The sequence below is a fragment of the Bemisia tabaci genome, chromosome 10, assembly GCF_918797505.1.
Source record: "Bemisia tabaci chromosome 10, PGI_BMITA_v3".
Taxonomy (NCBI): domain Eukaryota; kingdom Metazoa; phylum Arthropoda; class Insecta; order Hemiptera; family Aleyrodidae; genus Bemisia; species Bemisia tabaci.
The window spans coordinates 2,160,155-2,179,568 of NC_092802.1; the positions used below are offsets into that span (position 1 = coordinate 2,160,155).

General features: G+C 45.2%; 1 protein-coding gene across 3 annotated transcripts in view; it reads left to right on the top strand.

Annotated features, from left to right (window-relative positions):
* Window positions 1–12,237, top strand: part of LOC109035127 (uncharacterized) — a 53,243-nt gene extending 41,006 nt beyond the window's left edge. The window contains exons 7-10 of one of the 3 annotated variants that reach the window (XM_019048625.2): window positions 6,681–6,911; window positions 9,199–9,334; window positions 10,255–10,384; window positions 11,706–12,237. In XM_019048625.2, the coding sequence (XP_018904170.2) occupies window positions 6,681–6,911; window positions 9,199–9,334; window positions 10,255–10,384; window positions 11,706–11,791 (583 nt within the window). In that variant the 3' untranslated portion in view covers window positions 11,792–12,237. Of the gene's footprint in view, window positions 1–6,680; window positions 6,924–9,198; window positions 9,335–10,254; window positions 10,385–11,705 lie in introns of all 3 variants that reach the window. The other 2 variants (XM_019048624.2, XM_019048627.2) reach the window with 2 other exon arrangements.
* The last annotated feature ends 7,177 nt before the right edge of the window (window positions 12,238–19,414 follow it).

The window sequence follows — 19,414 nt, forward strand, 5'->3', positions numbered from 1 at the left end:
CCGTAGGGTCAGGGGGCTGGCCCCCGGGATCGGCTCCGTAGGGGTCAGGGGGCTGGCCCCCGGGATCGGCTCCGTAGGGGTCAGGGGGCTGGCCCCCGGGATCGGCACCGTAGGGGTCAGGGGGCTGGCCCCCGGGATCGGCTCCGTAGGGTCAGGGGGCTGGCCCCCGGATCGGCTCCGTAGGGGTCAGGGGGCTGGCCCCCGGGATCGGCTCCGTAGGGGTCAGGGGGCTGGCCCCCGGGATCGGCTCCGTAGGGGTCAGGGGGCTGGCCCCCGGGATCGGCTCCGTAGGGGTCAGGGGGCTGGCCCCCGGGATCGGCTCCGTAGGGGTCAGGGGGCTGGCCCCCGGGATCGGCTCCGTAGGGGTCAGGGGGCTGGCCCCCGGGATCGGCTCCGTAGGGGTCAGGGGGCTGGCCCCCGGGATCGGCTCCGTAGGGGTCAGGGGGCTGGCCCCCGGGATCGGCTCCGTAGGGGTCAGGGGGCTGGCCCCCGGGATCGGCTCCGTAGGGGTCAGGGGGCTGGCCCCCGGGATCGGCTCCGTAGGGGTCAGGGGGCTGGCCCCCGGGATCGGCTCCGTAGGGGTCAGGGGGCTGGCCCCCGGGATCGGCTCCGTAGGGGTCAGGGGGCTGGCCCCCGGGATCGGCTCCGTAGGGGTCAGGGGGCTGGCCCCCGGGATCGGCACCGTAGGGTCAGGGGGCTGGCCCCCGGATCGGCTCCGTAGGGGTCAGGGGGCTGGCCCCCGGGATCGGCTCCGTAGGGGTCAGGGGGCTGGCCCCCGGGATCGGCTCCGTAGGGGTCAGGGGGCTGGCCCCCGGGATCGGCTCCGTAGGGGTCAGGGGGCTGGCCCCCGGGATCGGCTCCGTAGGGGTCAGGGGGCTGGCCCCCGGGATCGGCTCCGTAGGGGTCAGGGGGCTGGCCCCCGGGATCGGCTCCGTAGGGGTCAGGGGGCTGGCCCCCGGGATCGGCTCCTTAGGGGTCAGGGGGCTGGCCCCCGGGATCGGCTCCGTAGGGGTCAGGGGGCTGGCCCCCGGGATCGGCTCCGTAGGGGTCAGGGGGCTGGCCCCCGGGATCGGCTCCGTAGGGGTCAGGGGGCTGGCCCCCGGGATCGGCTCCGTAGGGGTCAGGGGGCTGGCCCCCGGGATCGGCTCCGTAGGGGTCAGGGGGCTGGCCCCCGGGATCGGCTCCGTAGGGGTCAGGGGGCTGGCCCCCGGGATCGGCTCCGTAGGGGTCAGGGGGCTGGCCCCCGGGATCGGCTCCGTAGGGGTCAGGGGGCTGGCCCCCGGGATCGGCTCCGTAGGGGTCAGGGGGCTGGCCCCCGGGATCGGCTCCGTAGGGGTCAGGGGGCTGGCCCCCGGGATCGGCTCCGTAGGGGTCAGGGGGCTGGCCCCCGGGATCGGCTCCGTAGGGGTCAGGGGGCTGGCCCCCGGGATCGGCTCCGTAGGGGTCAGGGGGCTGGCCCCCGGGATCGGCTCCGTAGGGGTCAGGGGGCTGGCCCCCGGGATCGGCTCCGTAGGGTCAGGGGGCTGGCCCCCGGGATCGGCTCCGTAGGGGTCAGGGGGCTGGCCCCCGGGATCGGCTCCGTAGGGGTCAGGGGGCTGGCCCCCGGGATCGGCTCCGTAGGGGTCAGGGGGCTGGCCCCCGGGATCGGCTCCGTAGGGGTCAGGGGGCTGGCCCCCGGGATCGGCTCCGTAGGGGTCAGGGGGCTGGCCCCCGGGATCGGCTCCGTAGGGGTCAGGGGGCTGGCCCCCGGGATCGGCTCCGTAGGGGTCAGGGGGCTGGCCCCCGGGATCGGCTCCGTAGGGGTCAGGGGGCTGGCCCCCGGGATCGGCTCCGTAGGGGTCAGGGGGCTGGCCCCCGGGATCGGCTCCGTAGGGGTCAGGGGGCTGGCCCCCGGGATCGGCTCCGTAGGGTCAGGGGGCTGGCCCCCGGGATCGGCTCCGTAGGGGTCAGGGGGCTGGCCCCCGGGATCGGCTCCGTAGGGGTCAGGGGGCTGGCCCCCGGGATCGGCTCCGTAGGGGTCAGGGGGCTGGCCCCCGGGATCGGCTCCGTAGGGGTCAGGGGGCTGGCCCCCGGGATCGGCTCCGTAGGGGTCAGGGGGCTGGCCCCCGGGATCGGCTCCGTAGGGGTCAGGGGGCTGGCCCCCGGGATCGGCTCCGTAGGGGTCAGGGGGCTGGCCCCCGGGATCGGCTCCGTAGGGGTCAGGGGGCTGGCCCCCGGGATCGGCTCCGTAGGGGTCAGGGGGCTGGCCCCCGGGATCGGCTCCTTAGGGGTCAGGGGGCTGGCCCCCGGGATCGGCTCCGTAGGGGTCAGGGGGCTGGCCCCCGGGATCGGCTCCGTAGGGGTCAGGGGGCTGGCCCCCGGGATCGGCTCCGTAGGGGTCAGGGGGCTGGCCCCCGGGATCGGCTCCGTAGGGGTCAGGGGGCTGGCCCCCGGGATCGGCTCCGTAGGGGTCAGGGGGCTGGCCCCCGGGATCGGCTCCGTAGGGGTCAGGGGGCTGGCCCCCGGGATCGGCTCCGTAGGGGTCAGGGGGCTGGCCCCCGGGATCGGCTCCTTAGGGGTCAGGGGGCTGGCCCCCGGGATCGGCTCCGTAGGGGTCAGGGGGCTGGCCCCCGGGATCGGCTCCGTAGGGGTCAGGGGGCTGGCCCCCGGGATCGGCTCCGTAGGGGTCAGGGGGCTGGCCCCCGGGATCGGCTCCGTAGGGGTCAGGGGGCTGGCCCCCGGGATCGGCTCCGTAGGGGTCAGGGGGCTGGCCCCCGGGATCGGCTCCGTAGGGGTCAGGGGGCTGGCCCCCGGGATCGGCTCCGTAGGGGTCAGGGGGCTGGCCCCCGGGATCGGCTCCGTAGGGGTCAGGGGGCTGGCCCCCGGGATCGGCTCCGTAGGGGTCAGGGGGCTGGCCCCCGGGATCGGCTCCGTAGGGGTCAGGGGGCTGGCCCCCGGGATGGGCTCTGTAATGGTCAGGGGGCTGGCCCCCGGGATCGGCTCCTTAGGGGTCAGGGGGCTTGCCCCGGGCTTTGGCTCCTCGATTGAATTTCGAATGACATTGCTGTAATTTGTACCCCGTTGCCTGAAGTCGATGATTCGCCTTCAAATGGGCGGGTATGCAAAATGCTTGCCAGGAAGCACGAATAGTGGTATCAGAATTTTGCATTAAGTTTACGGATAGATTTGAAGGCGCTCTTCTGTATCCATTGTAAATGACCTTGTATAGGACTACTAAACAAGGTACGAATTTCAGCATTCTGATACATGTTTCTTAACCAGAATTTCACGTAGAACACGATTCGCGCAACGAAAATAACTGAAACTAACTCCGAACGAAGATATTAACGTTTCCTTTTCACATTGGTTACGAGGAATTGGAATTGCCCGCTCAAAAGATACTCAAAGCTCCACGTGAGTCAAATCGCGCCCTACAACGGTTTCAGCAAGCTTCTCAATCGAGCAATGTTCATTTCCCACCGTGTATCTTTCAAACTATAAACAACTAGCTATAGCTGAGCCAAAGCGTCAAAATCGAGGTTGCCAGATTTTTATATCGCATAGATTGTCATGATAACGTCTAGCGCGCGATGTGAGTCACGTAGAGCATTGAGTTTTCATGAGCGGGTGGTTTGAATTCACGCATCAGGAATCATTAAATATCTTCGTAAAGAGTTAGTTTTGGCAATTTTGATGGTGCGCATCGTGTTCTACGTGAAATTTTCGTTACGAAACATGTATCAGAATGCTGAGATTCCTACCTTGTCTAGTGGTCCATTTTGGGTTTTAAATCGAGCCGCATATTCGAAAAATGCCGAGGAAAATTAGTTTGAAAAAATAATAAGATTGTTTTTGGTCTCTGCGTCTTATTTCAAAGGAGAGATTGCAGGCGGCTGGATCAGATTGTGTATTTTAAGTCCCTTGGTTCGGTTATCGTATTCTGAATTGGAATTGAATGAGTCGCTGTTGTTAAGATCGCAACTTACTCAAAAGCGGTTGTGAATGATGAAATGAGCTTACCTTGATTAACTGTGAGTAATCAAAATTGAAGAAAAGGTACTCTCCTCTTAAGGAGGCACTCTTCCATTAGGAATGTGTAAAGCATGGATGGATGGAACATCGACGACCAACTAAATCTAATCTGTTAAGGAATTTTAAGTTCGAAACCCTTTTTTCAGTCTTTAAATGATTCAAATCCACCAAAAAGTTTAAAACACTAATTGCAAAAATGCGGATCTCCTGATGAAGTGTCAATTCTTCGTGCCAAAAACGAGAAACTCGGCATTTCTGTCGTATTTTCTAACAGTTCGAGAAATTATTGAAACTGCTGATGGAGTCTGGGAAAACATCTTATTCTTGCCATCCTCAAGAATTCTTACCCTTCTACCGACAAGAAAGAGGAATGCAGACAGTTTTTTTACCTTCCTGGAAAATCGTTTTTCCTGTGATTCGCACCTCTACACTTTTACCATTGATAAAGTGTTTTAGTATTGTTTAATTAACATTTACACAGGCCGTGATTGTGATTGTTCAGTCAGTAATTTTTTTTCTCATTTATTTCTTCACAAACATTCTCAGGTATATATGTTGGAGGCAATTAGCAATCGCCGGCAAATTGTAATCTATTCGTGGTTAATCAACAAATTAAATCTTTTTAAAGTGAAAAAACGAGATTGGGAGTAGATATTATTATGCCTCAAATTCAAGCATGCATTAGCCCCTTCTTCTTGGATACATGGTGCCAGCTAGCACACTCGCGAGTTCGTGAAATGCCATCAATAATCTGTGTTAGGTTCGGTTAAGCAACTAAACTAACTCCTTGGCAAAGCGGAGAGTATCGCTGGATTTGAAGGCGTAAAGAAATCTTTGTTATATCGATATTATCGTAATTACAATTTGACAAATTGACAAGTATGGAGCTTGCAAAATGCCGGCGATTGCTGACTCCCTGCGACTTATACACTGATAAATAGTTCAGAGGTATTTATTTTCATCTTTAAGTTTACATGTACTTTTCACTCTTATAATCAGCATTTGTGTTTCTTTTTTGTTTCTGGTGCATCCCTCGGAATTCTTGGATCCAAAAATCGATGAACTTCCTGGACAACGCAAATCGTCAATTGATAAATTGGGATCGTTCAATTAAACGGGACACTTAGTTCACTTAACTCAATCTTTAAATTAACTGGAAACTCAAATTTACCACAAATCCTACTCAACCGAAAACCTGATCTAACCCTGCTAACCAAAACTTTACTCAACCGGTGATCTTACCCACCGGAAACTCAAATCAATCGACTAATCTTCCGGCCGAATTTTACTTAACCGGAAATCGACAACCGTAAACTCTGCTCGACCGGAAACGTGCTCCAATCGAAAACTTGACCCAACTGGAAATTCGATCCAATCTGAAATCCAACCCATCTCAAAATTCCAATTCACTGGAATCGTAATCCATCCGTATATGCCGTGACGGGAAACTAACCCATCTGGAAACTGTCTCCAACCGGTAACGTGTCCCTGTCGAAAATTTGTCTCGACTGAAAATTTGATTCGATCGGAAATCTGACCGACCGGAAACCACAATAAACGGGATTCGTTATGAACCCGAAATTTCACTTGACCGGAAATCGAAAATCTTAATTTTTACTCGACCGGAAATGTGCCCCAATCGAAAACCTGATTCTACTGGAAATCGACCCGACCGGAAATGTGTTCAAACCCAAAATTCGGTTGTTCTCGGATGGAGTATAACCAATTTCAATACCAATGTATCATTGATTTTCCTAAAAAATCGCAAAAATTCGATATGAGCGATTCATGTATATACTCTTTAACGTTAGAAATCGATTCTACAAGAAAAAAAAAACGTAGGTGTCGGTGTACTACAGTCATATTAGGTGCATTTAGTTATCCATGAATAAAAAGTGAACAATTTCAATCTAAAAAAATCGTCGATTTTCCGTAAAGAATCTTAAAAAATCGATATAACCGATCAATATAGCGACTCGTCAACCTTAAAACTCGATTTTGCGTGTAAAAATACGTAGGAACCGGTGTGTATAACATGTGTAAATAACGATAACAACCCCGTAGACACATCAATTCAACAAGAAAATAGCGAAAAATAAGGCCGGAGTTTGACCCCTTTGCCCCCCCCCCCCCCCGTAACTCAAAAACGGTCCGTATACTCATCTTGACATTTTTTCCTGAGTTTTCTGTTATTATGAGCTTCCACTTAAACCTTGGTTCGATGGTCGAATCGAATACCGAAAAAGGGGCGAAATTTTGGGAGGCTCTTTGGCAATAGCTGATGTTGCTTGGTTCTTTTCTGTTAAACGCGGTCCAAATGACAGATCAACCATGTACCGCAAAGGACGCCACGCCACTGTCACCAAAAAAAAAAATTAAATTAATTGAGTCATAATTGAATCAGTAAGAACGAAAACACACCAACCTTGGAAAAATTAAAATAATTATGACACGCACAAAACTGAACAGTAGGTGAAGAAGTTAGTTTAAGAAAAATATTTTTGTTGCCGAAAGACAAGTTCTTATGGCCACTTTAAAGGTCCAAGTTGGAGCAGACGCGCTAACTTCAATGACTTTTATGTAAGTTAACTGTCTTTAATGGACATTGCGTATTTTCGAGTTACCGAGTTGGTGTGTTTTCGTTCTCACTGATTCAATTAAAATTCCAGATATGTCGGGCCAGGGCGTCCAGTTGTGGTGGTAGATGGATCACGGGGTTGGTCAGCGGTGCAAGTTTTCGATTTCGATTTTTTCCGGCGAGTCTATCGAGAGAGCGACCATAACTGGGAGTCTCAGGCAGCCTGCCAGTTCTTTCCATACAAGACGGAATTTCAGCAACTCAGGGACGTCTTCAATATGGACCCTGCTCGGGCCAACATGTCGGAGGGAACACAGCCCTGGTACGTTGGGTGGTAAGTATCAATCTCGGAGGAAAGCGATGAAAGGGAGGGAAAATGAGGGGAGAAAAGAGAGAACGAATGAAGATGTTGCATGTGTGAGGAATTTGCGATTTGACTGGTAATTCTAATGTAAAAGTTGGCAAGAAACACGATGGTGCCACTGGTTTTCTCTGAAATCAACTCCCGAGCTCAAAAAAAGCTCTCAAGTTGAGGCCAAAATGGAGGGGATATCCCACGCTATCCTGAGAGTCCACCTCTACATCAAGACAAACTCTCCATGTAAACATAGGGAGCAAATACATTAGCAGGGATGCCGTGTTTTCAGTCTTAGAGTCCCCGAATAAAGCGGCAGCCCTGTCAATGTATTTGCTCCCTATATGTGCATGGAGAGTTTGTCTTGATGTAGAGGTGGACTCTCAGGGTAGGGCGGGATATCCCCTCCATTACAGCCTCAATTTGAGAGCTTTTTTTGAGCTTGGGAGTTAATTTCAGAGAAAACCAGTGGCACCATCGTGTTTCTCGCGAACTTTTACATAAAAACCAGTAGTCAAATCGCAAATTCCTCACACATGCAACATATCGACGGTGAAACTACCAAACCACGTATCTCGGTTTGCGACGTCGCAGACTTCCTGTCATACTTTATTTTTTAAATGAAAAACTACTTAACGTCCACTCTTGAAAATTTCTGTGATTTTTCCTCTTCGCGCGGAGAAAATTCTGTAAAAATTTCAAGGAATGATATTGATTTGGTCTACTTCGATAAAATAAAATGTGAGCGTAGATTTTTAAACACCGCAAACGAGATACGTGGTTTGGTAGTTTCACCGTCGATATCCATTCTTTGTGTTTTTCCGTGTGTGTTCAAGTGACTATTTTTGATGTCGCTTAAATTTTATTTATAAACATATTTTATTACTCGGGCGACGAAAAAAAATGGCGAGGCGATACTGGAGCACGGTGGACCGAGTCAACACTCGAGGTCGGACACAACGTTCAAAGGCTTATGGTTCCGTTTATTCAAAACTTTGAGGTTCTTAAAGTAGTTTGATCGGTCTCCTCGTGAAATTTTCGTTCAGAGGCACCCCTTAAAATTTAAAATGTGATAAAATAATCATCAAAATTTGCAGGTTTAGTTGAAAATTTCATGTTTGGCCGCTCTGATTGACTCGATCCACTGTGTGATGGCGTGACAACGGCCCCCTCCCTCTCTTGAAGACCCGAGGAGATTTTCTACACCAGTGGCGTGGCGTGAATGATCGATTATCGATATATCGCCATTTGAAGCTATGGTAAAGAATCGATTAATAAGGTGTTCGCTGCGAACACCCTAATAATCGATCTTTTTTCATAGGTTTGAGTGGCGTATCGATCGATATATCGCAAAGCACGCCGCGCCACTGTTCTACACACCCCTTGACGAAATATAGGCGTTGAGGATACGTGACGCTCACTGCAGTGATCTCAAATCAGCGTTTCAAAATTATTCATAAATAGTTCGCATTTTATAATGCATGATTGCAAAATTGAACGGATCAAACAATTCAATTTTTACAAGAGTGTATCGGTGAAATTCTTGTCCAAATCTGCCGTTTTTGTTCAAGATCGGAAGAAAAATCCGTAAAATTTTCAGATAGAAATCCACAAGTTTTCCCATAGTGAAGCAAAGTTGCAATTCAGTGCAATACAATTGAAATTGTTCACCGTGGAACTGCGATAACTTCACATCATTTGGTCGATGAACTCCGATTTTAAATGAGCCATTTTTAAAAAACTGATGCATTTTTTAATAGATTAATGGATCCGAGAAGAATGCAATTTGCATGAGAAAATTATGCATAACATTGAACTGTAGTTACATTTTTTTTTTTTTTTTTTTTTTTTTTTTTTTTTTTTTTTTTTTTTTTTGTGATGAAGGAAACGACTTTATCGGCAGAATATGATGGCATATTCTATTTCAATATTCTGCCGTGCTAAGGAAAAACGCTGTATGAGCCTCCAAGCGCTGCCGAATTTCCTTTAGTAAATCACAAAATTTCGGGAAAATTTGTAAATATTTTTCCTCCAGTTTTTCGGATAATTTTGTTTGCAATTTCACCTAAAGTTTCTGAAAATTTCAAGGGAAAACATCAATAGCTTGCCTAAAAAATAAACGTTTAATCGAAGGAAGTTTGGCAACTCTCGAATGTTTATACGGCGTTTTTCCTTAGTAAGGCAGTATTATTCACACTTAGAGTATATTTTATAGTCTATTTATATCTTACATTATATATTTATGTATTCTCAGGAGCAACTGCGACGAGCGGGTGTCGCGAATTTTGAGAGAGCACTACGAGCCTCCATATTTTCTACCTCAAACATCGGAGAACAAACAGACGGACTGGATTTTCATGGGCAGCCCTGGATACGGCGCTAAAATGCATGTAAATATCTGTACTTATCTCTCGCCTTGCCAGGATGAATTAGATATATACTTATATGTAACTCGCCGTTCAACGGGTTGCCTCTCTCGGGATATCGAGGGCCTGTTTGGATTGAAATTTCGTCAAGCGTTCACGTAGCACAGTAAAACAAAAATAGTGAAGCAAAGTTTCAATTGAATGCACTAAACTCAGGATAGCAATTTTTCGTGAAAAATTAAATCTGGAAATTTCATGTGAAATATTTCACGAAACTTCAGAAGAATATGAAAAATATTGCAAAATATTTTTCGAAATAAAATACAACATTGAATGGAGGGTAGCCGGTTTTTGCTGTTTGGTGTTTCTTAGTGCGTGTTGCATACCCAACCCCTAAAAATGTTTCTTATTTTTCACAACTTGTGAAATTTCATGAAATATTCCACGAAAATGTTCAATATTTCATATTTTTCATTTCACCCGTGCAACCCTGACTAAAATTGCAATTTTTCACCGTGGAACTGCAATAACTTCACAACAATTGGTGAATGAATTCCGATTTTAAATGAGCCATTTTCAAAAACTAGATGAATGGGTAAAAGAGTGCTAACCAAAGTTTTAACTTCCTTCAATTTTACTGTAATAAATAAACCAAAGAGTACCCTCGATTTGTATGTAGGCAACATGAACAACGCTGCGGTCGCAACTTGTGGCAATTTGTGCTACTTGGGCGGGGATAAAGAGGCCTCTTACACAAAATTAGAATAAGAAAATTTGATCTACTTTCAAGAACACTAAAGGAGATAAACATGCATTTGAATTTGTTTCCCTGCGTGGAATGGACAGTAAATGTTCAACACTGGCTGAAAGGTTTACCAATTTTTTTTTTTTTTCACTATCAATCAATAATGCAAAATATTTTTCAATCCATATTTTGTCCATAGATTGATAACGTTAACTATCCTTCGTGGCAAGCACAACTCAAGGGCACAAAAACCTGGACCTTACAGCCTCCTTTAGAGTGTTTCTATAAGTGTAACACACTTGTGGTTGACGTCCACCCGGGCGAGATAAGTAAGCTTCCATTTTTTATTCTGCTCCGAAGACCAACATCGGGATGAACTTCATCGATAATATGAAATAAAATTCCTGAATGCACGTATTCTGTAAATTGGATCGCTTCTCCTTGACTTCCGTGCTAAGGAAGAACGCCGTATAAACATTTAACAGTTGCCAAATTTCCCTTGATAAAACATGTATTTTTGACAACATTCATGCATATTTTTTCTTGAAATTTTCAGATATTTTAGATTAAATTGCGTGCAAAATTTCCTGAAAATTTTGAAAAGTAATATTCACAATTTTCCTAGTAAACTCGGTTTTTATCGCAGGAAACTTGGCATCGCCTGAAGGCTCATACGGCGTTTTTCCTTAGCACGGCAGCAGAGATGTCATTCATCCAACGAACTGCAAATAGAATCAATTGCACGCGCTCGTATGATCCAGAAAAACACTATAAATTCAATTACATAGTCACTCATAGACATCATGCCAATACGTTTTAGCCACTCATTACTACATTAATCTTTATCTTGACTTTTCAAGTACGATTAATCGTAGCCATGAGGATCAAAATAATCATACAAAATGAAGAAAAAACTGAATTTCGGGGAAGGTCGGATACGTTTTGACACGTTATTCGCGTTGCTGTTTGTTCCGGTCCCGCTAAAGAGCTGGACCAATGGCGTGGCGTGCTTTGCGATATATCGATTGTTATGCCATTTAAACCTATGGAAAATGATCGATGAACAGGGTGTTCGCAGCGAACACCTTCATAATCGATTCTTTACCATAGGTTTAAATGGCATAACAATCGATACATCGCAATTCACGCCACGCCACTGTGGACCAATACTGGCATGCTAAGGAAAAATGCCGTATGAACCTTCAGGCGATGCTAACTTTTCTTTGGTAAATCACGAATTCTCGGGAAAATTTGTAAAGATTTTTCTTTCAATTTTTCAGATAATTTTGTCCGCTATTTCATGTAAAGATTTTGAAAATTTCACGGAAAAATATTCATAGCTTTCCTGAAAAACAAACATTTTATCGAAATGAATTTGGTAACTCTCGAATGTTCATACGGCGTTTTTCCTTAGCACGGCAGAATATGCTAATTGAGCGTGGCTTTTCGATTTCAAATTATCAGCGGTCAACGAGTTATTATACCTTCTTTGTTCATTTTGCAAAGCTTTAAAATTCACGTTGATACTGTGACTATAATAGCAGGAAATGTACCGATTCCATTTATTTTTTCAGCCTTCCATCCAGCTAAACTGTTGTTTTTCTCTCATTTTTTTCCAATTTGTTTTAAAGTTTCCGTTATGTTTTTCAGTTGTCTTGGACACAAACCGATGGTACCACCAAACTCAGATCACCTCGAAAGATTTGAGTATCACTATTGGAGCCGAATTCGACTGAGGACGGAGATTGAAAGGAAAAGGGATTTCGTTGCGTAGTACTTTAATCCCAGTGGCGTGGCGTGCTCTGCGATATATCGATTGATCTGCCATTTGAACCAATGAAAAAGGATCGATAAACAGGGTGTTCGCAACGAACACCTTAATAATCGATTCTCTACCATAGCTTCAAATAGAGAAGTATCGATAATCGATTATTCACGCCTCGCCACTGTTTAATCCATACATTGTCTAGGAACCCATTATGCCATAGGCGGATCCATGAGTGGTGAAGGGGGGGTCTCCTTCCGTTTGCTCGAAAAAAGGAGGAGGATAAAGGGAAGGAAGAATGAAGGATGAAACGGAGGAGAGAAGAAAGAAGAAACCCAAATTCGGTAATTATTCATGAAGAAATTGACCTAAACTGCATATTAAATTTTAAAATTTCGAAAATTTTAGGAAAGAAACCGGAGCTCCCTGAACTGCCCCCCCCCCCCCCCTTATAGATCCGCCTATGAATTATGCGAAAACACTTTTAAAATTTAGGAAAAACTCACTAAAAGTCGTGAAACCTTATGTTGCCCAGATTTCGTGTAAATAAACCCATAAAATATAATAAAATATGAAAAGAAATTTGGCAATGTGAAACGTAATTATGCTGATACCAGGTAAATTCAACCTACTGAATCACTCGGTAGTCAGTTTTCCATCATTTTTTTTACAATGAAGTTCCGCGTGCTTCTCGTTATGACGCGAAGCAGTGGCGATTATCGATATTATTCCATTTGAAGCTATGCTAAAGAATCGATTATTATGGTGTTCATTCCGAACGCCCTGATAATCGATATTTTTTCAGAGGTATGAATGGCATATCAATCGATACATTGCACAGCACGCCACGCCTCTGGCGCGAAGCTCGCGTGTGTTTTGTCGATAAAGGACTCATGAAACGGAGGCGGAATGCAAGACCAAAATGGACATTTTCCAGCCGATTGGTTACCGCTTTATCGTCGCCCTACACGCACACTTCAAACTTCCACTCTACCGTTCTGAGGAAGAACGCCGTATGGGCCTAAAGAAGTTGGCCTTTCAAGGAAATCTGTGAATATTTTTCCCTCGGATTTTCCGAGAATTTTATTCGCAATCAGATCTAAATAATCTGAAGTTTCAAGGAAAAATATTCATAACTCTGCTCCAAAATAAACATTTAATCGGAGGAAATTTGGCAACTCTTGAGTGCTCATACGGCGTTTTTTTCTTACTGAGGCATAGCTCTGGCGTAGCCAAATTACCGCGGCAACAGGTTTTCTCGTTTGGGCGATAACGAATCGATATTTTTAAGCGTGCCAGTAGGGCTCGCTTTTTGAAATCACTCGGATGTACCATAGTACAGCACACCGATCAACCAATGCTATTCAACGGGCCGTCCAAATATTTTTTTCCTCGGACCCGTTTTCTTGTCTTTGAACCATTATACTGTCAAGCCCTGATGGTCTCTTACCAAAAAACCGAATGAACTGCTAATTGGACGTATTTCTACCAAACACACGGAGAAAAGAGACTAGTGGCCGCAACCAGGAAAAGGGCTGTGTTTACCAACCCGCCTATTTCGTTTCCGTCATAGCTCAACTCCTGTTTGATCCGAACAAAGCGGGTTGGTAAGTACGGCTAACGGTGTCACGGGCGGGCGGGTTGCCTCCTCCGACTACGCGGGTTGGTAAATCTTGCCAAGGATTAAGGGTTTACTCATTACTCGTATTGTTATGTAAGAATATACGCCTGGTAGGCTTTATTGAATGCCTGGTTTACAGAATGAATCGAGATTGTTCCAGCTCCAATCTGGCGGCACACAAAAACCGGGGCATGTAACAGAAGGTGTTGGAAAAGAGCCCCCTTTTCCCCCGAATAAAATGATTAAGCACGATGAAACTCGCCGAAACCGTGAAAAATGAAAAAGATTAATCTCTCGGAGGCTAATCCAGTGTAATTTGGCGATAGAATTTTTTCACCTCTGTCGGGGTTCGATCCTACAACCTACCTAACACTAGCCGAGAATCCTAACCATTAAGCTAAACCGAGCGATAATTACCGCGACGAAAAATCGGCATATAACTTCGATTTTAACGAAAAACTAGAATTTCTGCAACCAACTAAGATTTTTCCGCGACAATGTACAATATATTATGAGATACATACCAATTTACTTGCAATTTTTTTGTAAGGCCTATATTTCATATAATTTTGTTATTTATTAGGTACTTTCTTTAAATTTACTTTTATTTTACCTAATTAATTACTTTTTTTACTTAATACTTTACTGCTTGCTATTTTTAATTCATCTAGCTCATTTACGCAGGTACTTTATTTTCTTTGTTATTTAATTAAATCTTTAAGAACCCAATGGATAGAGCCTGATCGATTTCTGAACTAACACTTGACTTTCACTAGTTTTCACTGGAAAACAACGAACTACACCTCTAGAATGGCCGACCAGTGTTAGAGACCCGGAACGTTTTGAAGTTGATATAGGTTAGGTTTACTTGGGCTCACACAGCAGGCTGCCATCTAAACCCATGTCAGACGCTGCCCACATTTTGCGGAATATTGTTGAATAAAGTGATAGCAATGAAGAGATTGCATAATAATCGCACCTCCAAAGGTTTTCTTAACTCAAAAAATAGGAACTTTGAAAGCAAACCTCAAAAAAAATGAAAGTTTACATAGGTTGAAATTTTCACATGTAATCCTTATGGGCAAGACGCAGCAGAAATGGAGATTGAGGTTAGCTATACTTGGGCTCCCACCCCCCTCCTGCCTTCAAAAACCGGCCCTTGCGCGTTACGCAGGTTTGCTATCTCGCGGCCATTCTAGAGGTGGCCGGCTCCAAAAACATGCTCTCGTCATTACATATTACCAATATTAGCTAATCCACACGCCAAATATATAGACGTCAGAATTAATATCTCGAATTTGATTCTCCCACCACACTTTTTAGAAATGCAACCTATTTCATAGTACGCATTACCTTCAAATAAGTGTATGTTGAAAGTTCCAGATTGGTCGTAAAATACAACTTAGTGCTGTCTTTGTCTACCAGATTTCAAGGTAAGCAAACCTGACGTGGTGGACAATGCAACTATTCTGGGTTGGTAAATCTGAGAGCGAAGGAGTTGGGTTTCTGTGACTAGTCGGTATGTCAAGTGGTATCACGGTCCCAGTTAGGAGCACTAGATCATCATTTACCAACTCGTGTTAGCATAGGCCGCTAACTCAGTGAGTGATAGTTTCTAATTTTTCTGTTGCGTGAAACTAAATCCTGTTTTACCAACCACGAATAGTCACAGCCACTAATCTTTTTTCTCCGTGCAGACCTATGTGGAGGTGAGAAACATGGGGTGTGCTCGTTAGTTCTCTTTGCGTAAGAGTGAATGGGAATAATAAAGCGCCCGTAACGTCAGCGGCAATGATAGTGCGCACTCGAGCGACGGGGAGATCGTCGTCGGGGCGCTTTAACTCGTGAGCCCTGTGCACAAGGCTCTCTTGCCATGCCCGCGGCTCATGAGTTCCGCATTCAGTTGGCACATAGGTCTCTTTGATAGAATGCAATATCCCGCTTTTCCAATTCTTCAAAAGGAATCACGTCCACTTTGACATTGCTTCTAATGCAGCTTCCACGAGCACACCCCATATTTCTCACCCGCACATAGGTCTGTTTGGTAGAAATGCGTCCAATTGGGAGCTCTTGAGAACATTTTCCTGTCAAAACCGTATTATTTCATTTGACAAAAACCTCATAGAAGCTTTCTTACGCTCGGAGGACTCAACTCTAGAACCTTCTCCCCCGCCAAAACTGTTTAGCCAATGAGCGTCTTGCACTGCAAGTGCAATCTGTGACGAGCCTCGTGACTCTTTATACCATGTACTAACCGTGGCCCCTGCAGAAATCCACTCAAACCACTGCAGTTATCTCCCGATATAGCTTTGGGTGTCAGGTTTCGAGCAAGGCAATAAAAGACGGCGAGGAGAGGGTCGCCTCGTCGAACCTATTATCTTCCACGCCCGATTAACCATTCACCGTGACGCCAGGATCCACCAAATTTTCACAAAAATTGTTTTCCGTCTATTTAGCGAGTTTTTCCTTACTTTCCGTTAAAGTACAAATAAAAAGAGACCTCATTTGTAAAAATCGGCCGAATAGGAGAGAAGTTACAGTTCGAAATCCAAAGAGATTAACTCAACGCGATTTCGATGCACGGCAGTTCGCCCAAATCACGGTCGTGCGAAATGCCGCTTATCAGCTTAAAATCAAGATAATTGGACGGAATCTTTAGAATCAATTTACATTCAACGTTCATGAATCAATATTTTCTCCCAAAGAGCCTCCCAAAAAAGAGGCTGATTTTGGCCCCTTTTTAGGTATTCAATTCGACCATCGGACCAAGGTTTAAATGGAAGCTTATGGTAACAGAAAACTCAGGAAAAAATTTCAAGATGAGTATAGGAACCGTTTTCGAGTTACGGGGGGGCAAAGGGGTCGCAATCTGGCCTAATTTTTTGCTGTTTTCTTGTAGGATTGATGTATCGGCGGGGTTCTTATCGTTGTTTACGCATGTGTAGCACATGGATTCCTACGTGTTTTTACACGTAGAATCGATTTTTAACGTTGCCGAATCGATATATTGATCAGTTAAATCGATTTTGAACGATTTTTTAAGGAAAATCGATGCTATTTCAGGATCGAAATTGTTTATTTTCGATTCATGAATGAATAAATGCACCTGAAATGACTGAAGCACATTTAACCCTATGTATTTTGATACGGAGAATTGATTTTTAACATTGACGAGTCGATTTATCTACAGTTTGTATCGAATTTTTGCGACTTTTTACGGAAAATCGATGACTTAGCGGAATTAAAATCCGGTTTGCTCCATCCGAGATCGGAGGTATGTAGGTACCCAACATGATTGGAGCACATCGACTCTTACGTATTTTTATACGTGGAATCGATATACAACTTCGATAAGTCGATATATCGATCAATAGTATTGAATTGATGCGATTTTTTGCGGAAAATCGATGGTTTATCGGGATTGAGATCGGTGTCTCTCCGTCCAAGATCGGAGAAATGTACCCTTCATGATTGGAGCACATCGATTCTAACGTAATTCTGCACTTAGAATCAATTTTAAACGTCGACGCGTCGATATATCGATCTGACATACACAACTCTTGCGATTTTTTACGGATATTCGATGGTTCTTTTGGATTGGCATTGGAAAAATCTAACAGACATGACTGGAGCACATCGATTCGTTTGTGATTATTCTCGCAAAATCAATTTTTGAAGTCCACGAGTCGATTTATTGACTGGACGTATTGACTTCTTGTGATTTTTATGGAAAATCGATTTTTTGATCAGGAATGAAATTGGTTACTTACAGTCCGAGGGTGGAGATATGCACCTAACATGGTCGGAGCACGCCGTGTCCACGTACTTTTACACGTAGAATCATTTTTAAGGTTGACGAGTCGATTTATCGATTGCGGTCATACTCGGCCAACTCGAGGGACAGTTTATCTTCCTTCAAATATGCTGATCCGGAATTCTCATACTGTTCCATAAAAAGGTAGATGCGTGTATGTATCTCCTTAAATCATTTTAAGTGAAGTCATTCATTCACTCATTCACTCTGGTGTCAATGGATTTGGTTCCAATCACATGAAGTCAATACGTCCAGTCAATAAATCGACTCGTGGACTTCAAAAATTGATTTTGCGAGAATAATCACAAACGAATCGATGTGCTCCAGTCATGTCTGTTAGACTTTTCCAATGCCAATCCAAAAGAACCATCGAATATCCGTAAAAAATCGCAAGAGTTGTGTATGTCAGATCGATATATCGACGCGTCGACGTTTAAAATTGATTCTACGTGCAGAATTACGTTAGAATCGATGTGCTCCAATCATGAAGGGTACATTTCTCCGATCTTGGACGGAGAGACACCGATCTCAATCCCGATAAACCATCGATTTTCCGCAAAAAATCGCATCAATTCAATACAATTGATCGATATATCGACTTATCGAGGTTATATATCGATTCCACGTATAAAAATACGTAAGAGTCGATGTGCTCCAATCATGTTGGGTACCTATACTCCGATCTCGGATGGAGCAAACCCGATTTTAATTCCGCTAAGTCATCGATTTTCCGTAAAAAGTCGCAAAAATTCGATACAAACTGTAGATAAATCGACTCGTCAATGTTAAAAATCAATTCTCCGTATCAAAATACATAGGGTTAAATGTGCTTCAGTCATTTCAGGTGCATTTATTCATTCATGAATCGAAAATAAACAATTTCGATCCTGAAATAGCATCGATTTTCCTTAAAAAATCGTTCAAAATCGATTTAACTGATCAATATATCGATTCGGCAACGTTAAAAATCGATTCTACGTGTAAAAACACGTAGGAATCCATGTGCTACACATGCGTAAACAACGATAAGAACCCCGCCGATACATCAATTCTACAAGAAAACAGCAAAAAATTAGGCCAGATTGCGACCCCTTTGCCCCCCCCGTAACTCGAAAACGGTTCCTATACTCATCTTGAAATTTTTTCCTGAGTTTTCTGTTACTATAAGCTTCCATTTAAACCTTGGTCCGATGGTCGAATCGAATACCTAAAAAGGGGCCAAATTTTGGGAGGCTCTTTAGCAAAAAGTACAAATTGATGCAAATAACAAAGACGTGAAAATAGTAGGTATGTGTCCAACATTTTAGTTATTCGGCACGCTTTTCCAACATATTCATGTTGGATTTTTCTGCTTGTTTTGTTTTTTTTTTTTTTAAACCACCTGTTTATGTTGAATGTGTCGCAGGCAATTAGAATTCGTCAGAATTCGTCTGATCAGTGGCGTAGCGTGCATGATCGATTATCGATATTTTCCCCTTTTAGACTATGGTAAATAATCAATTATTAAGGTGTTCGTTACGAACACCCTGTATTTCGATCCTTTTCTATAGGTTTAAATGGCAGATCAGTCGATACATCGCAAAGCACGCCACTCCACTGCAGCTGATAACGCTGTCATTTTTTATGATACTCTACGCATTGTCGGGGAGTTAGTTTAGTTGCCTGTCCGATCCAAGCTCAGTTATGGTCGTGGATCCCACTACAAACTTCCCTGAATGTGCCTGTTACTACCATGCTTTTTTTAGGAGGAAGAAGTCAGTGGTAAAGAAAAATATACCTCTTAACGACCCATCTTATAAATAGAGATCTTGAGACTGAGGTTTTCCTCCCTTTTGTTTTTCTAATGACAGGAAAAGAGGAAAAGGAGGAAACAAAATCAAGGTTTCGCAGATGAAAAAATAAGAGCAGCACACAAGAAACACGAATAGGAACTGATCAGTGGCGTGGTGTGCTTCGCGATTTATCGATTGATCTGTCATTTAAACCTATGGAAAATAATCGAGAAACAGGATGCTTGCTATGAACACCTTAATAATCGATTATTTACCATTGCCTCAAATGGGGAAATATCGATAATCGATCATCCACACCACGCCACTGGAGGAAGTATGAATATTTAAATTGAAGATAACGAATTAGTACTCTATTATCTATCTGAA